Consider the following 13,668-nt stretch of genomic DNA (forward strand, 5'->3'; position numbering starts at 1 on the left):
CACACTGTCCCTTTTGATGATGAAATGATGTAAGTGTATCATATCGTATCGTGAGATTAGTGTATCGCTACAGCCCTAAGTAAAATGTTTAGGGTGTTGGGTAAAACCTTCTGGACATTCGATAAAGAGCAACACAGAGCTGCAAAACTGCCATCTCAAACAGTTTGAATCTTAATACGATGAAAGATTGTGAGGACTTGGTCAATAATGCAGGTCGGAGGCCGGTGCTACAGGCAAATCCAAAGTTATTAACCTGTGATTGGTGCAGTTGGGGCAAAAACACTAAAAAAAAGTAGGAGATCTACAGGATGTGATGATGGAAAACCTAGAAAAGCATTTCTAGTGTTCGCTGTGTAGCAGAACAACAGAAAGCATCAAACGAGCTGCTCCAGTGAGCGAGGGTCAACAAATGTAATCATTGTGTTGTTGGGAGTGGAAACGGGTCAAGCTCAGCACAAAGAGGGTGAACTTGGTGGACAATGAGGTCACATGGTTGGCAGGGCTCATAAAAAGCCCCACCACCACCAAAACTTAGCGGTTAAGCTCTCCTACACTTCTAGATTGCATCTGGAGGTCAGAAGCAGGTGCACTTGTGTTTAATGAGCAACTGCCCTTCAGATGGGCCTTTATTTCACAGCTAACCTCCTAAAAGTCGAAGCAGGATCGAAACACACACGATTTCTGGGCTGAAGCTCATTCAGAGGCTGAATGCAGACATAATTCTGTTGATAATTCTGTTTTATTTTGTTTGTGTGTGCAGGTAGAAGAGGGCGGTAAGGCAGACCGTTTGGAGAAGCCTCTTCTTCTGGGGGATGAGCTCATCATCATTAATGATGTGGAGCTGAGTGGATACCGACAGGAGGCCATCGCTTTGGTCAAAGGATCCTACAAGACTCTGACGCTCACTGTGCGCAGGTACAAATATTATGTGTGCGAGGTTGAGACTTGCATGGGTCCACAGTTGAACTCCTAAATTACCACAAGAACCAGGTTAACCTGAGAGGATGGTTACTGGTGGTAACAAACCGATGTAATTTCACTCAATGCTGAATCTTAGCTTGCACAGTGAAATCGGATTGTCTCATTCTGCCAACAATCCAGGCTTAACCCATTACCTGATAATCCAGCAGGGAGCCACAGACTGGGCAGAGCTCCTGTGATTGTGGATGGATCCAATTCAGACAGCAAATAAACCTAATTTTCAGTTTAATTAATTGGCATTTTACACACATTAATCAGAAATAGCTTTTAATGGCACCATAATATCAAGATGTAAATAAAATATAGCTGCAAGCAGCGATTGGGGGGGGCTACTGCAAAGTAGGCAAGCTATGGCTGCTGAAGAAGGCGTCATGAGTCCATGCACCATGTTTGGCAACGATACATTAATGCATCGCAGAGATATGGCCTGACTTCCTGTTTGCAAGTTTGATAAAATGCCAGAGAGGGATAGAATGGCTGTGTTCCAAACCGCATACTTCTCCTATTACTCATACTAACTTTTTGAGTTAGTATGCGAGTTTGAGTAAGCGAGAAGTTCCGAGATGCATACTAGATTCTCCTAAATGTTGGGTATGCATCATGAGGTTACTACTCATACTCAAACTACCCAAGATGCAACGTAACGTGACGTCGCCGATTGTCATTTCCTGTCAAAACGGCAGTTTCAAGCTAGCTACAATGAGGGTAGGTTCCCTTCCTGTTTTCAAAACAAAAGCACCAATTGTATCGTAATGTCTTTCCCTATGATAAAAGTCAACGGGTATTTTATTTTGTGAAAATAACCGGAAGTGCGTTGCTCACTGCGGCTAGCTTTAGTAGCGCCAAATTCGTGGGAACAAAATTGTAAACAGCCGGTATTTTGTCAGGTTTTCAACACGTTGGGGATCTAAACGACTACTTTCTCACCTGAAAATGTTTCAAATGTTGCTAAAGTTTACAGAGTTTAGAGCTTAAGAGAAATCAGCTTCAGGCCGGCTGATTTCGGCTCGGGCAGGAGCGAAATGCATTGTGGGTAAACGCTCTGCATACTGTCTGATCGATGAGTATGCAGTATGGAAGTATGCGGTTTCGAACACAGCCCATATCTTCAAATAACTCGTGAGAATAACTGCGGTCCAGAAGCCATTTAATGACCAGAGGAGCAGGTAGACTGGTGTGAAATTTAGCCTTTTTTTCTACTGAGTTTGACACCAAATTGTTTTACAAATAAATTGTACATATCGACTTATAATTGTTTGTTTTTATCAATCAAGTATAAGACTATTAGAACAGGTGGTAAACATTCCAAACATTAAAAACATCAAGCTGCTGTTAGGCTACCGAGCTTATGTCGACACTGAAACACGATGTCTATTAAGGCTGGTTTCCAAGAGACTTCATGAGTTTTGCACAGAGCCGTATTATTTGCTAATATCGTGACACCTTAAGAAGTTCCCTCCCACATCCTTTTTCTTCCTTGTTCCCTTGCTTCTTCCTTGTCAGTCGGTGTAATCTGTAACCGACGCGTATTCTGCGGAACATCCCGGTTCAAGGTGCAGTTTACAGCGTGATGTTTGGAATAAACAGCTGCCCTTATCTTCCACCATTCATCACTAACACTGACTCTGCATGCATTACGTAATGGTTGACTGATAAGTACGAAGTGAAATTAAATGTCCCTCAGACCTCTCTGCTTTAGAGGCTTTAAATCAGGACCAAACTGATGGAGTTTGTTGTGTATCTGCAGCTTTCTTGGTCCGAGTTAATCCAATAACATAATCTGACAGCTCAGTTAGCTCGAACTGTTAGCAAGCTAATCGGGGCAGGTTGTGACTCCATGTCACAGTGAACATAATGCATGCAATAATATTACACACAGCATTAGGGATGGGAATCGAGAACCGGCTCCCAGTAGTTTGATTCCTCCTGCCTAACGATCCCGTTTATAGGCTCTGCTGACGTCTGACGCTTCGTATTTTGGCTCAGAATGTTTCCAACATGGCGTCGAGGCCGAAGCGCTCCAAAGTTTGATAATATTTCACCAAAAAGGACAAAACTAGGGCCAGTTGCAACACCTGCAGAGCTGTGATCAAAGGGGGAAATACCTCCAACATGCTGAAACATTTGATCACACAGCATGCAGTTACTTTGCACGAATGTAAAGTCTTTGACACGCTGCTAAAGATGGTGGCGACTCTCACGGGGAGCTTGTGGCACAGCGTCTCCGTGTCAAAAGTCCCAGGTAACGTAAATAATGTTAGCGACATGCTGTATGAATGATTTCCATCTGATATTAACATTTAGTTGATGAGGACTTGCAAGAATGAGGCAGGCTCAGAGGCAGCAGGCTCCCGCATACCTGTAGCTACACCTTTCATCGAGGCAGGGAAAAGTAAAATGTCAGAGGAGAAAATAGATCATGGCTGTGTTCCAAACCGCATACTTCTCCTACTACTCATACTAACTTTTTGAGTTAGTATGCGAGTTTGAGTAAGCGAGAAGTTCCCGGATGCATACTAGATTCTCCTAAATGTTGGGTACGCATCATGAGGTTACTACTCATACTCAAACCACCCAAGATGCAACGTAACGTGACGTCGCCGATCGTCATTTCCTGTCAAAACGGCAGTTTCAAGCTAGCTACAACGAGGGTAGGTTCACTTCCTGTTTTCAAAACAAAAGCACCAATTGTATGGTAATGGCTTTCCCTATGATAAAAGGCAACGGGTATTTTATTTTGTGAAAATAACAGGAAGTGCGTTGCTCACTGCGGCTAGCTTTAGTAGCGCCGAATTCGTGGGAACAAAATTGTAAACAGCCGGTATTTTGTCAGGTTTTCAACACGTTGGGGATCTAAACGACTACTTTCTCACCTGAAAATGTTTCAAATGTTGCTAAAGTTTACAGAGTTTAGAGCTTAAGGGAAATCAGCTTCAGGCCGGCTGATTTCGGCTCGGGCAGGAGCGAAATGCATTGTGGGTAAACACTTTGCATACTGTCTGATCGATGAGTGTGCAGAATGGAAATATGCAGTTTGCAACTATGTAGTATGCGGTTTCGAACACAGCCCAAATGTTGGTGCATGCTTGAAATTAAAGTGTTACTGCAATCAAAGCCATTTGTTCTATATATAACTGGATAAGAACCAATAAGAGAATCGATAATAGAACCGGAATTGCTAAATTCTTAACAATTCCCATCCCTACATAGCATGCACTTTTGTACAAGTCAATCTTTTGTTTTTGGTTTGGAGGGAGATTTCCCATCAATGCAGTCAGTCACTTTTTGGCCCTACAGATGTCCTGGTTATCAAATTTTAAATGTTAACCCCCAAGAATTTAGTTGAAAATCTCAGTGGCAAAATTTACAATTTCAAAATATTTACCAACAAAAAGTCACGCCAAGGTCGATGATTAACAATTGTGACTCATCATCATACTTGGCAACTTCCAGAGAAAGTTGCTTTAATCATTATTCCGTACCTAACCTGACTATGTGGGGATTTTCCCTCGGAATAGTTTTAGCAGCCGTTTTCCTCTTATCACTTACATGTGGAGCTGGTAAGACAAGTGGAAGTAGGGATTAAGAGGGTTTGGCAGGCAGATTTATCTACAAACACTGTTTAAAAGAAGTATATGGAGAAGAAAAGCGCTTTGTGGAAGGACAGTGGATCCTGCATGAGAATTTTGTCCAGTTAAAGGCACTTCGACACATACTGGTAAGACTACAAATCCAATTTATCTTCGGAGCAGGCATCATGTTTTAGTGATATTAGCAGCAGCGAGATCACGGCTAGCTCACGGCTGCCTGCGTGCACAAAGTAGAAGAGAGATGCTGTGCGGCTGCACAAATGGGAATAAATTACATTATAAAAGACTTTTTTTCTCCATTCCGACTGGTCTGAAGATCTTGCTGCTGTTGCTGCAAATCTTTTGGCGCCGTAATTATTTCAATCCTAAAATTGTGTTTTACTTAGGGCTGGGCAAGTTAACTCGTTATTATCGCATTAACTTATCAATTATTTTACTATTTTATCGCGCATTAATGCAGGTTTTATGTATTTTTTTAATTTATTTTTAAAAAAAACACAACAATTTAAAAAAAAAATTTGTGCCTTTAATGGATAGGAAAGTTCAGAGAGACAGGAAGCAGGGGGCAGAGAGAGGGGGAACAATACGCAGCACAGGGACGTCCGATGCGGGACTCAAACTGGGGCCAGCTGCAGCGAGGACTATAGCCTCTGTACATGGGGCGCCTGCTCAGCCCACTACAACCACCCTTGTTTTATTATTTATTTTATTTTGTAAAAGTCTGTTGCTCACAGGCTTTTATTTTGTAAAAGTCTGTTGCTCACAGGCTTTTATTATTGTAAAAGTTTGTTGCTCACAGGCTTTTATTCTGTAAAAGTTTGTTGCTCACAGGCTTTTATTCTGTAAAAGTCTGTTGCTCACAGGCTTTTATTTTGTAAAAGTCTGCTGCTGTCTGCTGTGGAACAGGAAAAGAAAGTAATCGGCGGATCCACCAAACATGGAGAAGGGTACGGAACTTTTACTCGGCCATTTTCATGTTAAAGTTCTTCCAGACGGCGGAGTCGACAGAACCAAAGTCATCTGTAAACTCTGCCAAGTTGAATTGTCTTCTCAGCGTAGTAGTTCCAGTCTAAAATATCACTTAAAGGCAAAACACACAACTGATAGCAGCAAGTCATTCAAGGAAACAGACAGTGGAGCGAGGCTTCTACATAAAAACTACAGAAAGATGCTGATGTTAAAAGTGTGTTTGCACAACAAATGTTATGGCACTTTCATTCATATGGCAGCACATTTAAAATAAAGCTAAATGCTAAAAGCTATACGCTACTTTTGGATTAATTTTTGGATTCTGCGTACAAATGCGATTAATCGTGATTAATCATGGAAATCATGTGATTAATTAGATTAAACATTTTAATCGTTGCCCAGCCCTAGTTTTACTACATGTGAAAATTGACACAGTATCACAGGCTACACTGATTTAAAGGAGTAATACGCTCTACTATGATGGTATGACAGTTAAGCTAGTGTAAGAAACAACAATGCCAGTGTGAAAGTGGGCGGTTTCCATTATGGCAGCCAGAGCGTGTGCCGTGATGCGTTGTCAGGTACAAAGCCAGGTATGCATCTGGGTTTAAGGTGTGTCTGTTGCTTCTGACGCTTTCCCTGGAAGACAGGAGGTAAAACACAATGCAGGACTTTAGACTTTAGACTTTAGAAATGCACACACAGTGAGACGGGTGGAGAAGCCTCTGTGTGGGGGGGGCGAAGCTATGGCGGAAAGCTACAGCAGAGCAGAGAGCAGTGGTTCATCCGAGCTGCTTCCTGCTGGGATCTGATGGGGAACCGGGAGAGTTTGCACAGGTTTGTGATTTATTCTTATTTACAACACCAGAGCGTTTATAGTAATTTCTGTTCTAATGGGGTTGAACTGAAGGTGACCTCAGTATATGGTTGGAAAAGTGGTCCACGGTTTGCATGCTGTGGGCCATGTGCAGTCAGCTGTTCAGCAGGTCAAACTCTACACCTGCTCTCTGAGCTGCATGCACCTTCACGCTCGTCTGTTCACACTCGGTGTGGATGCTATATTTCCTTTTGCAGGTTTCCTAAAAACAAAGAAACGCTGCATTTGTTCCGTTTTCCTGCTCTTTCCCAAAGTGTTGCAGCTCCCCATTATATGATATGTAATTCAGATTTATGGTGCAGGAGCTGGGATGTACTGTTTCAGGATCCCGGTGGGATTAGATTATTTTCGGAGAGTTGGCTTGTCACGTGGCTGGTAGCTGATGGCTTCCAATGTTCTCTTTCCTACTTTATTTTGAATATGTTTAGCAAATTAACTTGAGGGTTAGGGGTTAGTTAGTGGCTGCTGGTTCTTGAGGTGTTTTTTTCAGAGCATTTTACCCATTCTTGATTAGAAAAGGAGCTCCTGAACGCTCAATACATTTTTGGAGCGTCGCAGATCCTGGAAAGATCCGTGCAGAGGTGGGTAGAGTAGCCAAAAATTTTACTAAATTAAAAGTACTGTTACTTTAGAATAATATGACTCAAGTAAAAGTAAAAAGTCGTCATCCAAATAATTACTTAAAAAGTGCTCGGTGAAAAAACTACTCAAGTGCTGAGTAACTGTTGAGTAACGTCTGATTTATTTGTTAACGCAAGCATTCAATCAGACAGACAAAAATACTAAATAATCATCTTTAGGCAAATTAGAGTTCATCCAAATGATCAAATGAATTAAAATTAATTAATTAATTACAAAATAGCTTAAATTAAAATAATCCAGGTAAATTCAAGAACTTCAATAAAAAATAAAAGAGACTTAGGAAATGTTTAAAACATATGTAACCCATATGTAACCTAAAAAACAAACATTCACCTATCCATGGGGGAAAAAACGAGTTTAGGAAACTTAGCGCTACATGTTTCCTCAAGTTAGATGTTGAGTTTCTGCTGAAATGTGCGTTTGTTTTGGTTGACACAGAAGACACATAATGTAGCTGCTGTTTCTCACTCTTTGTAAGGTAAACATGCTTTCAGTATGAGGCCTCGTCTGCGTCTTCATTTCCCACCGTTGGTTCTGACATTTTTCATCTTTTTCTTTGTTTGTTAGCTACGACTGCTAATGCTAAAGCTAACCCGTCCCGCCGCTGAGATCGAGTATGGTCACGTGACCAGACTGCACGGCTGCGTCTGATTGGTGGAACACAGTCAGGTGGTAGAGCCTTTGGTGGAAGTCTCTCTCTCTGTCAGAATAAAACATTAAAATGAGGCGTACGCGGGGGGATAAAAATAATGAGGCGTAGAATACCAAAGAGGTAAGAAGAAAAGTAACCAGCTCATTGTAGGCTAATGTAGCGGAGTAAGAGGACAGTTTCTGCTGCACACATCTACTCAAGTAAAAGTAAAAAGTATAGAGATTTAAAACTACTCCTGGAAGTATAATGTTTTCAAAAACTTACTCAAGTAAATGTAACTTGTTGCTACCCACCTCTGCTCCCATGGAAGCTTTTATTACCTCTCCCGTTCATTTTAATCAAAGGGAAGCTGACCCGGCTACTGGAGTCTGTTGCACAGACTCCCCACCAGTTAAGCTGAGGGAGGAATGTTTTTATAGCTCGTGCACTATTTGACTGCCTTATATGAATGAAGACGGCGCCACAGTTTAATACCATATCTATTGCACATATCCCATTTTTTTTATTAAATAACATCTGAATGTTACTGAGCACAGAAACACAGGACTCCACTCTGCAGGGAAAAGAGGTTTAAGCTGCAGCCACCAGTCTGAATCCTTTTCTTCTTTTATTCTGCGACAGACTATGACAAAATAATCATTATCATGGTTTGTTGGTTGAGTTGATGGACAAGACATGAATGTTGTTATTGTAAGTGTCATGGTGCAACGTAACGTGACGTCGCCGATCGTCATTTCCTGTCAAAACGGCATTTTCGAGCTAGCTACAACGAGGGTAGGTTCACTTCCTGTTTTCAAAACAAAAGCACCAAACGTATGGTAATGGCTTTCCCTATAATAAAAGGCAACGGGTATTTTATTTTGTGAAAATAACCGGAAGTGCGCTGCTCACTGCGGCTAGCTTTAGTAGCGCCGAATTCGTGGGAACAAAATTGTAAACAGCCGGTATTTTGTCAGGTTTTCAACACGTTGGGGATCTAAACGACTACTTTCTCACCTGAAAATGTTTCAAATGTTGCTAAAGTTTACAGAGTTTAGAGCTTAAGGGAAATCAGCTTCAGGCCGGCTGATTTCGGCTCGGGCAGGAGCGAAATGCATTGTGGGTAAACGCTCTGCATACTGTCTGATCGATGAGTATGCAGTATGTAGTATGCAGTATGTAGTATGCAGTATGTAGTATGCAGTATGTAGTATGTAGTATGCAGTATGTAGTATGCAGTATGCAGTATGTAGTATGTAGTATGCAGTATGTAGTATGTAGTATGTAGTATGCAGTATGTAGTATGTAGTATGCAGTATGCAGTATGCAGTATGCAGTATGCAGTATGTAGTATGCAGTATGTAGTATGTAGTATGCAGTATGCAGTATGTAGTATGTAGTATGCAGTATGCAGTATGTAGTATGCAGTATGTAGTATGTAGTATGCAGTATGCAGTATGCAGTATGCAGTATGTTGTATGTAGTATGCAGTATGTAGTATGTAGTATGCAGTATGCAGTATGTAGTATGCAGTATGTAGTATGCAGTATGCAGTATGCAGTATGCAGTATGTTGTATGTAGTATGCAGTATGTAGTATGTAGTATGCAGTATGCAGTATGTAGTATGCAGTATGTAGTATGCAGTATGCAGTATGCAGTATGTAGTATGTAGTATGCAGTATGCAGTATGCAGTATGTAGTATGTAGTATGCAGTATGTAGTTTGTAGTATGTAGTATGCAGTATGTAGTATGCAGTATGTAGTATGTAGTATGTAGTATGTAGTATGTAGTATGCAGTATGTAGTATGCAGTATGTAGTATGTAGTATGTAGTATGTAGTATGTAGTATGTAGTATGCAGTATGCAGTATGTAGTATGTAGTATGCAGTATGCAGTATGCAGTATGTAGTATGTAGTATGCAGTATGTAGTTTGTAGTATGTAGTATGCAGTATGTAGTATGCAGTATGTAGTATGTAGTATGTAGTATGTAGTATGTAGTATGCAGTATGTAGTATGCAGTATGTAGTATGTAGTATGTAGTATGTAGTATGTAGTATGCAGTATGTAGTATGCAGTATGTAGTATGTAGTATGCAGTATGTAGTATGTAGTATGCAGTATGTAGTATGTAGTATGCAGTATGTAGTATGTAGTATGCAGTATGCAGTATGTAGTATGCGGTTTCGAACACAGCCTCAGTTTTTTATAACAGCAGCTTTATTAAAGCCAATGATGCCATTAGTCTGACAAATGGCCCTAAGAGTTTTATAGCCTTTCAGCTTAATAATCTGAGAGTGATTTGTCTTTTTTAGTCGGGCACACTTTCTCCTCTCCCGGTCCGCCCTGGCAGCCATCCATCAGCTCACCTCCTGCAGCTGCAAAGCAGCTTAGAGATAATAAAGATTTATTGAACTGAACTGATGGTTATTACCTCACAGGACCAAAGTCCCTGATTACATGTGTGTGTGTGTCCTCTATTATTTAGCAATCTTTACAAACACATGTGCAGCTCTAACAGGTGTTAGCTGGTTTTATAGCATTTGCATGCCTTCCATCCTCGGTGTGGGTTACACAAAAGGTGTGCGACGTCGACACCAAACACACCTGTCAGACGCGGCCTCACTCGCCACACCTGTTCGTCCATCTGTCTGACTCGGTTTCCTCCATTCCTACCTGCGCTCCCCTCCGATTGGTGCGCTCAGAGGAGCCCTGATCGGTTGTAAACAAAGCAGACTTTCTGAGAGACGCGCTGTGAGCCACAGAGAGGGAAAGCTATGCCAGCGGAGTGCTCCCAAGAAGCTGAAACTAAGCGGCGTTTTCCCAGGAGCTGCTCGTCACAACTGTAAGTGTGCTGAAAAACTCAAGATGGGAGTTAGAAACTTAACTCATATCATGATAAACATTATGTACTGTATATATCAGGGTGCTTGCGCAAGTCTTGAAAGTCTTAATAAGTATGGAAAATAGAAATGTATGGTAGAATTTTACAGTATGCTCAAAGGCATTGTGAAATGAGAAATAGGAAGGTAGGCTATAAAACTATCATTTTACTAACTGCTCACGTACTGTATTAGCCTAATGGGATGATATCCAATCAACACATGCTTAGCCTAGTCTGGCACATTTTCGTAACGTCACTGCTGAGGTCTATTGATATGTACTTGTGATTTTCATGTTTTGAAACGTTTTCATCAGTAAAAGCATAATTTACTATGAATAATGCATTTGTTCATTGAATACTAGCCTATAGAAATTAACCTTTTTTAATAAACACAGTTGGTACAATCTCAACCAATGAAGTAGGCAATAGGCACACAAGTTACAAGTACATAAAGTTAAGGTCTTGGGGGGGAAAATAGTATCAGTTTTAAAAAAGTCTGGAAAAAGTCTGGAATTTTAATTTGGAAAAAGAGCAAGCACCCTGTATATGTGTTACATTTAATTAAAATCCGTCTGGTCTAACTGTTTTGGGATTGTGTGACGGCGCTTAATGATTTTTGGCCTGCAAGCTTCAGAAGGTTTGACACCCGATCCGAGTTGTTGTGCTTGGCTGGGTCGCCTCCTCCAAAGACCTCCGGGGTGTTTGTTTTAAGAGCGGCATGTTTTCGGGCTCCGAGTGTGCAGTGGGCATTTCACAAATATTTGACCGTCATTCTCCGAAGGTCCCGACTAATAAATAATCCAATCACAGCTGCTCTTTTTCCAAAAACAAACCCAAATTATTTTCTCTGCCGGCTTCAAACGAAAGTGTGATTATTTTCTCATGAGCTACAGAGTGTTCTTGTTGCCGTGAGGTTGCCAAGACGATGTGTTGCTAAGGGGACCAAAATACTGCTGTTGGTCAAGTGTGTGACTCCCCATTGAACCAGCAGCTACTAACTAAGTTGGGCTACAATATTTTAAAGAGGACAGTTTCCGTCAGTTTTGGTACATGTAACTTTTTAACAGTGACTGCTGACATGCTTTCCTCCCATTGGAGGGTTTTCTGGGTCGACCCAAAACATATCTGCATCTGTAGGAATCTAACATGGTTACTTTAATCTCTGCGCTGCAGGACTGAGAGGTTCAGGAGGCCCTATGTTCCCACAGCCAGAAGGCTTTTTAACAGTGATTGCTGAATTCTTCTCAAATTGATAAATTGATTTTTTAATTTTTTTTATTTAGTCATTAATTATTATTATTATTATTATTATTATTATTATTATTATTATTATTATTATTATTATTATTATTAACAAGTAGTATTATTTTTATTAGAATTGGTATTATTATTATTGTTTTTGTTAATATACAATCATTGTAAATATTAAAAATTTTTTGAGCTACTTGACTAATTTGAATTTCCCCCATTGGGATGAATAAAGTATTTTCTATTCTATTCTATGTAATAGGGCTTAATGCTAAATCCCCCAAAGGGAGATATTGAGGCTAATAGCCTCGGCTAATGAGGCTTTTTTGATTATATTCCTAATGTAGTAATGGCTAGTTTGGCAGGAGTCAATCAATATTTGAGCAGTTATTGATTTATTAGTATTTTTTTAAATTTATTCCATGTTGTTGTTATCCTTGGCTATCGGGGGGGGGGGCTTATCGGACGCTTTCTACACACTTTGTCTACTGGGATGATGTAGGCTGTGTTCGAAACCGCCTACTACATACTACATACTACATACTACATACTTGCAAACAGCATACTCATCGATCAGACAGTATGCAGAGCGTTTACCCACAATGCATTTCGCTCCTGCGAAATCAGCCGGCCTGAAGCTGATTTCTCTTAAGCTCTAAACTCTGTAAACTTTAGCAACATTTGAAACATTTTCAGGTGAGAAAGTAGTCGTTTAGATCCCCAACGTGTTGAAAACCTGACAAAATACCGGCTATTTACAATTTTGTTCCCACGAATTCGGCGCTACTAAAGCTAGCCGCAGTGAGCTAACGCACTTCTGGTTATTTTCACAAAATAAAATACCCGTTGCCTTTTATCACAGGGAAAGCCATTACCATACAAGTGGTGCTTTTGTTTTGAAAACAGGAAGTGAACCTACCCTCATTGTAGCTAGCTTGAAACTGCCGTTTTGACAGGAAATGACGATCGGCGACGTCACGTTACGTTGCATCTTGGGTAGTTTGAGTATGAGTAGTAACCTCATGATGCATACCCGACATTTCGGAGAATCTAGTATGCATCCGGGAACTTAAAAAAAGTTAAAGTTAGTAGGAGTAGTAGGAGTAGTAGGAGTAGTAGGAGAATTAGGCGGTTCCGTAGACAATGGACGTCCTTACCGGAGTGAATGAGCTGTGCTGCAGCGGCGCGCATTGATGACATCATCCCAGTAGATGCGTGTGTAGAAAGCCCCCGATAACAACAACACGGCAGCTCTGAGCTAACAGTGCAATAGTACGCGTTCATTCATTAATTGGTCTTAAAGTATTGGTGAAATAAAGACAGATAATGCCTTATTTAGAGGCTGTATTGTCTCTGCCCTGTTCTCTCCCGTTATATGGATATACGATCTCCAGTGATCTAAATATCTTCTGAAGGACGCCGACTTTCACCAAACTGTTACCGGTGAGTAGATGAAGGTATTTTATGCCAGAAATAAGGTCCAGGTTTTAAAAAAAAAGTATTTTAGGAGGATTTTTCAACAATAATAGATTTGTATTCCTCACAGACACGGAACATGAACAAAGTTTATTGACTCCACCCGTCTGTCTGTGGTTCTTTTCTTTCTTGGCGTCTTTACTTTGAACTCTGGAGGCTGTTTGCTGAAACTTCTGATTTAGATGAACATGAACACGTCAACAATCTAAAGGGTTGTCGTTTGTGGTCCTGCGGTGTCGGATCGGACAAACCCGACTCGTTTTCCTCACAGTTGCATCTGAAAGTGTTCATCCTTCCTCTCTCTCTCTCTTTGTCTTCCTCCATTCATCTCTAGTGACTCTCTGCCTTTGTGCTCTTTTGTTGCCGGTTG

The 13,668-nt window shown here is 40.8% G+C and overlaps 1 protein-coding gene across 4 annotated transcripts in view; it reads left to right on the forward strand.

Annotated features, from left to right (window-relative positions):
- Positions 1–13,668, forward strand: part of shroom3 (shroom family member 3) — a 100,479-nt gene that overhangs the window by 18,085 nt on the left and 68,726 nt on the right. For 3 of the 4 annotated variants that reach the window (XM_075456184.1, XM_075456183.1, XM_075456182.1), the window contains exon 2: positions 761–915. In XM_075456184.1, the coding sequence (XP_075312299.1) occupies positions 761–915 (155 nt within the window). Of the gene's footprint in view, positions 1–760; positions 916–10,440; positions 10,536–13,668 lie in introns of those variants that run through there. The other variant, XM_075456185.1, reaches the window with a different exon arrangement.

Source organism: Odontesthes bonariensis, chromosome 22, assembly GCF_027942865.1.
Source record: "Odontesthes bonariensis isolate fOdoBon6 chromosome 22, fOdoBon6.hap1, whole genome shotgun sequence".
NCBI classification, from domain to species: domain Eukaryota; kingdom Metazoa; phylum Chordata; class Actinopteri; order Atheriniformes; family Atherinopsidae; genus Odontesthes; species Odontesthes bonariensis.